This window comes from Buceros rhinoceros, unplaced genomic scaffold (assembly GCF_000710305.1).
Source record: "Buceros rhinoceros silvestris isolate BGI_N320 unplaced genomic scaffold, ASM71030v1 scaffold17088, whole genome shotgun sequence".
NCBI classification, from domain to species: Eukaryota; Metazoa; Chordata; class Aves; order Bucerotiformes; family Bucerotidae; genus Buceros; species Buceros rhinoceros.
Genome location: NW_010427611.1, coordinates 33,604 through 42,112, shown reverse-complemented (window position 1 = coordinate 42,112; position 8,509 = coordinate 33,604). Strand labels below are relative to the sequence as shown.

Genomic DNA, 8,509 nt, shown 5'->3' with positions numbered 1-8,509 from the left:
TGAAACATTTCCATCCCATGCTACTAATTAAGGGCAAATTATTCTCTCTGTAATTTGTAGAAAAGGTGTATTCTAGAAATGCGAATGCAGCTCTACAAAGAAATGCTAGTTGTGCTTATAAAATCAAACCCACAGTCGTGCTTACCTAAGAACCTAATTCTGCTACTCTGTATGCATAGTATTAAACTGGAATATAGCAATAGGGTTTCTTTTTTATAACAGAGTTTGTGAGATTTCAGTCCTGAATGTATGTGTGGGATAATTCCAGTTCCCATTCCAGAGTTGCAAGATATTTTGATTGGTTATTAGTGTTTCTGCTATGCCATAATGAAGAGTGAATGATAAGGTAACCTTTCAGTTGGATTTGTATGAAATCACGGTAACGATACTTTAAGTGTCCTTCACAAAGGCAACCTCTTAAGTACAGATTCTTAAATGGTTCAGCATGAAGAGACTTGATCAAATATGATAGACTCTCATGATCTAGTTTTTATATCGTAAGACCCAACTGTGACATGAACACTAAGCTGTAGTGTATCTATAGGAGAAATGTCTGATATTCACCGTATTTGCATTTAATTAATTTTGTTCATTTCTCTTTGCATTCCCTTTCACTTCCCTTGTGTGTTACTCAGGTTTGCTCCTGTTACAAACCCAGGCATCTCGAGTGGGTATTTCTCTTCTTGGGCAAGGACGTGCCCTGTCTTGTACTGGTTAAGACATTGCAGATGCACAGCTCAGTCTGAGGTGCTCACTCAAGACTGCCTACTTTTTAAAGTTATGAGTGATTTTAGTGTTGTTCCCACTTCTTGTTAATCCAGTTCTCCCTGGCAAGCACAGCAGGCCCCTCTAGGTATGAGAAGGTGAGGGCTGACTGCCCGTACCCGCAGGGGTGCTGCATAGTGGAGTATCTGAGCAGAGCTGGTTGGTGGTGGACCCCCTGTACATCATCCTGTGTTTTGATGGGTCTGGAAACTTTGCCCACTCTTTTTTTCCTTTCATTGATATTTCCTGAGTACTGAAACTGTGGTGATGTTGAAAAGGGTGCTGTGTCACCACGCTCATATCCTGCCTCACACCAGTTGATTACTCTCCCTGCAAATCTGTCCCAGTAAACCATCACACCTGTATAAGGCAGGCAGAAAGTGAGGGAGGGCAAGATCTCCTGAATCTGCTAACAGACAAGTTTTTGAGATGTCTTTAACAATGGATAAATCCAGTGCTGGCAATATAGATGTGAGAGTGAGTCCGTCACAAGCAGCTGGTGTGCAGCTGAAATAACGCTGGTGAGAACCAGCCTTGCTGGGAGGTGGCTGCTCAGCTTTGGCAGCTGGGGAGAGGAATGTTCTTCTAGGCAGCCGGGCTGAAGTGAATAGGCCGATGGGACAGGAGCTGATCGCAGGGGTTTGTGTGGTGGACTGTAGAAGCTTTTTTCGAGTTGTTTTGGCTGTATCGCAGCGCTGTGCTGACTCATAGTTGTCTCGACCTAGTTTTTGCCAATATGTAAAATAAATCCAGATACAGAGACTGATTTCATGAGCTTGTTAAATTCTGGCTTACTTTCACTAGAGTAAAAAACCTGTTCTGTCAAGTTTGGGTCCTCAATCCTTTTCCTTCAGCAACAACTGAATAGCTTTTTAAAGGAAATCACGAGGGGAAAGAAGTGTTTCTTTTTGGCAAAGTAGCATTTTCACACAGGTCATTTTCCCTGCTTGCATTGTTTCATTCCAACAGCATGTCCAAAACTTGGCATTCAGAGTTGAAGATAGTGAGTAATGGAGCCTTGAGTATATCCATAATGTATTTCCTTGTTAAGCCTTAGTTTTGTGTGGGATCATCAGCCTAGAATTTCTTTTTGACTCGTATTAGTCCAGAAGTCTATTTGATTTGCTTCTTAGTTTTTCTTATTTCAATTTATGTGGAAGTTTAAATATCTTAATATATGAGAAATTATACTTTTAGTTCAGTGAATTAAAAAAAACCCAACCAACAACCCCCCCCCAAGGCAATTTACATACTACAGGAATCACGGCTCTGAGGTAGAAGCTGTTAATAGATTAAAATAAAGGTATAATTGTATACTAACTGTATATCAATTTTTGTCATGTGATTTTTAACGTTGAATTCCATTTGGTGTTGTTTATGGACCTTGAAAAATATTTTAAGATAGAATACTTCAATTTACCTAATTATATTCTGATAAAAGCATTGTATACTGGTACTGACAAGCAAAGTGGATATATCTTTGTGAGCCTTAAAAGAATTTTTCAGGACACATGATCACAATATGTTTGCTGACTTCTATTTCTTTTGTCCTGTTTTGCAGGTGGAACTTGACGTCTTGTGGAACCAGCGTAGCCAGCTCAGAGTGCAGCGAGGAGCTGTTCTCCTCTGTTTCAGTTGGTGATCAGGACGACTGCTACTCTCTGTTGGATGACCAGGAGTTCACCTCCTTTGATTTGTTCCCCGAGGGCAGTGTCTGCAGTGATGTCTCCTCTTCTATCAGCACCTACTGGGATTGGTCAGACAGTGAGTTTGAATGGCAGGTAAACTGGTTCCACTCTAAATGCACTATTTTGTGTAGACTGTTAAGTGCTGGGTTTAAATTTAATTGAAAAGTCCTTCAGCTTCTCTTTCTTGGTGGCTACTGAACGTAAGAGCAGATGGCTGGACCTTCAGCAATAAAGATGTTTTGTTCCATTTTATTCCAGTTCTTAATCTGGAGGAGAGACTGAAGGTCAGCTCTTCAAAGAGGGATGTTTACATATTATTGTAGTTTGGGTTTAGTGACCAATATGCCACCGTGACCAACGTGTAGCCATGAGCTTAGATGCCTTGTACTGAGGAGCTGCTCTGCTAGTGAAATCTGATTGTAGATGTCTGCTTCCAGTGATTTGGTCATATTCAGTCTTCCTTGGGATGGAGCTGGCACCTGGGTAAAGTGTAGCAGCTCTTTCCATAGCCTGTTTTCATCTTTTTTTCTGTGCCAGTAAGAATACAGAGCTCACTGTGTCTCGCCAGGATGGGGGAAGTGTGAAGGTGAATCGCATCCTCCTTTTTCCTCGTTTGTATTGGATGTGGTCCTGGGTGGGGTTCTCCAGTTTGTGGGATTTTAGGTACAGCAGTTTTTCAATTGGATATGCAAATCTTTTTATATATTGCAGACTTAAATTGACTTTTTATATTACAGGCTTCAGGCAACTGTGAAGGTATGCATAACTTTGAAACAGGAAACATGGTGCTTCGTAATATACTGAGGAATACTTGTAAATTTTGTCCCAAAGCTTAGTCAAAGCATGTAGAGAGTCTTCTAAGTGCAGTATAAGGATTGAAAATACGGATTGCAAGAAAGCACAAATCCTGTTCCAGAAGATGCAGATAAACTCAAGATAAAATGGACTGAGATAAGCTCAGAGTTTCTTGCTGGTTAAGTTACAAGTAGTGCAGCCCAGTAGGAACAGCTCGGGTTAGATTCCAAAGATTCAGAGCTTTGCTGAGTTGTGAAATTTTAGTTGCCTGATAAACTCCATGATTGTTTTGAAAAGAGCAATTTCCCATGTCTTAGCTCACAGCACATTTGGTTAGTAACTAGCTTTTTCCTATTATTCTTTGGTTTTAAAACAAGCGTTTCCTAAGAGACATACTTGATGGGACTTGTAGATTTTTGGAAAGACTTTTTTTGTAGCTCTTTATGGTGTTACTGGCAGAATCTGAGCATGACTAATCCAACTGTCACACTTGAACTGGAAGTGCATTCAGGAATTACGTGTCAGTTGTATAAAGGAGGCCAGCTAAAGTTCTGCAGTTGCTTCCAGGAAAAAGACAGTAATTTTAATTGAATTGTTTTCTGTAATTATGGGGTGTGGTATCAAATTACAAACCAACTTTGAAATGATCTTTCTTGAACTAGACTTACGCTTTAAAAGGGAGGTTTAGTTTTCGGTTTGGACTGTAGCGGACACTTTACACTGATGGAGAAGAGAAATAGTTGCAATGCCACATCATTCTGCTGTTTTCTTAAATGCAAATTTTTAGAAATAGCACTGGTAAGTAGAGAATAGTGTGAACTGAGTTTGCTGCACTTGCTGTTTGTTGGAACCGTCAAAGGAGTGCTGCAGGTTCATGAGTACTTATTAAAAGTTGTTAGAGTGCAGTGATGAGCAATGCTTTGCTAATTTGACAGTATGTTTTGCATTGTTAATAGTGTTAGAATGATTTTAAACCTGCCTGCTGTATTCTAAGGCTTTGTTCTTTCTCTTGCATGTTACAAGTTGCCTGGCAGCGACATTACAAGTGGGAGTGATGTACTTTCTGATGTTATACCTAGTATTCCAAGCTCTCCTTGTCTGCTTCCGAAAAAGAAAAACAAGCACAGGAATCTTGATGAGCTTCCATGGAGTGCAATGACAAATGATGAGCAGGTAAAACTGACTTTTCCTTTGTGACGTACAGAAAAACTTCCAAGTAGTGCAACGTCTTAAAGGACGTACTGATTGCTGTAGGTGTAGATGTAGACCTATGCAGTACTACTTGGTTTCTGAAACTAAATCTTCTTTTTCATCCGTACTTTACAGTGTACTTAAGTTTTCACTCAGAACTTTTGGGAATACTCAGTGAGGCTAGAATCATAGGAAATGAGATATTTGAGAACATCTTATACCGTTGGTCCATCCTTTTTTCTGCCACTCATTTAGAATCAAAATACTTGTTTTTCTTTGGGTTCTAGGTGGAATACATTGAATATTTGAGTCGCAAAGTCAGTACAGAGATGGGTCTTCGAGAGCAACTTGATATTATTAAAATTATCGATCCTACTGCTCAGATCTCACCTACAGATAGTGAATTCATTATTGAACTGAACTGTCTCACAGATGAAAAACTGAAACAGGTGAGTTAACAGTTACATTTGACTTTGGGGTTTCAGTGTCTGGCATGTCTTGCAAAATCTCTTATGGAATTGTGATCAGTTTTGATATATGATCATTAGATACAGGGAGCTACACCAGAGCACAGTATTGTCAATGAGGGAAAACAGAGTTTGAAAGCATATTGTGCGTATTAAACCTTTATATGAAAGACTGTGGTTATAGTCTTAACACATGCCTAAGCTGGGGTGTGTGTTATGAGTTATGCTGTTTTCTGTACACCCACTTCTGTCTGAGTGTACCCAACATAATAAAGGGGTTTGGTATGTTAGGTAAGCACCTTAGTTCAGTTGAACTTGACTGTTATTCCTGTTTGGTGAGATAATACAACTTACTGTTACACAGTAGGAAAACTTGGGGGGATGGGGTGCGGGTGGGTGGGCAGAAGAGGGTAAAAACCCCTAAACCTTGTACTTAGTTTTTTTCCTTCCATAATGAAGGTAGAACTTAGTTTTTTTCGTGATTGCCAGGTGGCTTGGAATTGAAGCAGCCTCAGCAAAATGTTTTAAAAGACTAGTTGAACTGATCCAATAACTTGATCATTCTAAAAAGGCAAATCGTGTTGTTTCCGTGAAAAGGAGTACCTCGCTACAGTGTTTATCAGGCTTTAGTAATTCTGCTGCCTCTGTTCTAAAGGTGAGGAACTATATCAAGGAACATGGACCTCGTCAGCGGTCTGCAAGGGAAAGCTGGAAGAGGAGTAGCTACAGCTGTGCAAGTACCAGTGGCGTGAGCGGTGCCAGCGCCAGCAGCAGCAGTGCCAGCATGGTCAGCTCAGCAAGCAGCAGTGGTTCTAGCGTTGCTAACTCCGCTTCAAACTCGAGTGCCAACATAAGTCGAGCACACAGCGATAGTAATTTGTCCACGAGCGCTGCAGAAAGAATCCGGGATTCAAAAGTAAGGCTTTCATGTATTACGTACATGTGTATTAAGCTGTCTAAGCAGATAAGATTGCTTATATGATCTAACTGGGATACTTGTGCTGAAGGAGTGTGGTCAGTAACTGAGGATCTGCTGAAGTTGTCTAGCTACACCAGTGCTGACTGTTTCCTCTGACATGACCATAAGTAATTTGAACTTGGGCTTTTCCCAGCAGTCCTCTTGTAAGTGAAAGCCTCATGTTTGTACACAGTAGATTTTCTCCTTTATTTTATTTAGATTAAGGTGAGTAGGGGTTGAATAAGGGTTTATGCACCTAACTTAATTCTTTGAATCATTTCTGGATAGCAAAGACCAGCTTGGTTGTGGGGATTTTTTTGTTTGTTTGTTTTTCCCAACCAGAAGTTTTAGCAGGCTTTTTGAATCTTGAGTTTATTCTTCACACATCTCATGAGATTACTTGGTGAGGAGAGACCTACTGAAGCATGTTTCAGTTGAAGTAGGACTGTGGCACATGTCCTGTTTCTATAATTTCAAACATGGAGGAGAGGAGGGAACAGTTCCTACTTTCTCTGCAGCATCTGAGGTTCTTATAGTAAGACTGTAACACTTCCCTTGCAAGAAAGATTCTTCTGATGAGATGCATCTATGCAACATGGCAGGATGCTGTTGTGCCTTATAACTCATCTTGGGAAATGGTAAATGGTAAATGATCTTGATATTTTAACATTAGGTATTGTTTTGGGATGAATGCTTGCACTACCTCTGGGAATTCAGTTTAGTTATTTTTCAGAGCAGACATTATTTTAGAGGTTAACTTATATTCACTGACTTTAAAGGTGGTTTCTAACCTACAGAACAAAATCTTCTATTTTTGTCTCCTCTGTATTTTGACAGAAACGTTCCAAGCAACGGAAACTACAGCAAAAGGCCTTACGCAAGAGACAGCTGAAAGAACAAAGACAAGCTCGTAAGGAAAGACTGAGCGGATTATTTCTTAATGAAGAAGTGCTGTCTTTAAAAGTGACTGAGGAGGACCATGAAGGAGATGTGGATGTTTTAATGTGACAGGAGTGAATTTATCAGTGTTCTTTCTAAGCCTTAAATGTATTTTCCTTATTGTTTACATATATTTCTTGACCAAATTTTGATTAGTGTTAACAATATAAACCAGATCTTCTCTCAAGTGTAATTTTGGTAAGAAGGTCTAAGTATTGAGTAACTTCAGCTTTTTGAGACTAATTTTGTGACAAAGACCTCAGAAACTTAACTGTCTTCTGAAAAGCTGCTGAACAGATACAATTTTAAGAAAATCTGATCTTGGCTAACATGCTAACTGACTTGCCAGGCATAAGTCTAGGGGTACTTTTGGATGACACTAAGCATGCATTTACTATGCTTCAGGGTTTGGTTTTTTCCAACTTTGAGTTGGTATTACGCTTGGCTTGTTCTGTCTTCCTTTCCCATTATTAGAAAGGTTGTTTAGCATGAGGGGAAAATCTTTAGTTCTATAGGGCTTTCTCCAGGCTTGCTCATGGATCATACAAAATCAAAGTACTGTGATAAATCCTTTTCTAGAAGTTGCAATTTAACTCAAACTACACAGAAAAACAAGAAGCAGGACTTCTAATGCAGGGAATCTGTAACACAAGTAATGCCTAATAATGTAGTTCTTTAGGAAGCAATTGAAATGAAAAACAACTCGCAAGCTTAGTCTTCAGAAAGTTATCTTGCTGCTCAGTATCTTACAGTGTGATTGTTACTGATGGTTGACCAGCACATCCCTAGTATTGCTATGAAAAGACTCAAATAAAAACATCCTCGTGCACTGTGAAAATGCACTGATCTGCTATTAAGTTGTCTAGGACACTGCTTACAGTAGTTACGAATGCTATTGGAAACGGTAAACGTGCTACTGCAAACAAGTGGCACGCATCTGTGGTGGCTTTTTTTCCCAGAAGCAAGTCTAAATAGATTTATGTTGTTGGCGGAACTTCATTAACACAGCTCTGCCTTTTAATCGTATGCTTTGCTGAGGATGTGTCTTCTCTTGGGGGTTGTTACAGCATTACATGCTTCAGAATTCTCATGTTGTCTGTCTGCTTTTGAAATTTCTCTTACTAAGAAAATGAGGTAAAATGGTGGCTTTCAGGTCGGGAGGTAAAAGTATTCTTAACCTGTTTCCTAATTCTGACAATCTGTAAGGTAACTTTTGTCTTTCTCTTGGAACTTGTTGTTACAGAACTACTTCCACCCACAGCTGAGATAAAAATGATACTTGTAAATTCCAACATGAAACTTAAAAGATTATAAAAATACTTTCTAGTTCTGAGTTTAGGAAGTAATTTTTCATTATCTTGATGCTTCATCACTGTCATTTTGCTCTTGTGAATCTGGCAGTTTAGTGTGGCCGCAGGTGCCTGGAGTTGCAGGATGTAGCCCGGTCCTGCTGCAGTGCCTGCTCAGCTTTATAGAGCTGCTTACGCTCGTTTTGCTTGTCCTGCACAGACTTATTGGCCCTGACAGCTGAAGTATTTTTCTTTCAGAAGTGGCATTCCTTGTAGCCTCAAAATAAACTGACCAGTAAAATATTTGAACTGCGGCCTCTGGAAGGGCTTCATAGGTCCATGGTCAAACTAGTATGTGTGAACTTGGTCACTCTTACTGCTCCTAGACAGCAGGTACGCAGCCTTGGCCACTGACTG

At 39.9% G+C, this 8,509-nt stretch overlaps 1 protein-coding gene across 1 annotated transcript; it reads left to right on the top strand.

Annotated features, from left to right (window-relative positions):
- Positions 1 to 2,326: 2,326 nt before the first annotated feature.
- Positions 2,327 to 7,073, top strand: FAM199X (family with sequence similarity 199, X-linked; the record flags this gene model as incomplete). Its single annotated transcript, XM_010141974.1, has 5 exons — positions 2,327 to 2,546; positions 4,272 to 4,421; positions 4,727 to 4,888; positions 5,562 to 5,822; positions 6,702 to 7,073. Coding segments are annotated over 5 exons (964 nt in total), but the record flags the coding sequence as incomplete, so codon positions are not given.
- Between the last annotated feature and the right edge of the window lie 1,436 nt (positions 7,074 to 8,509).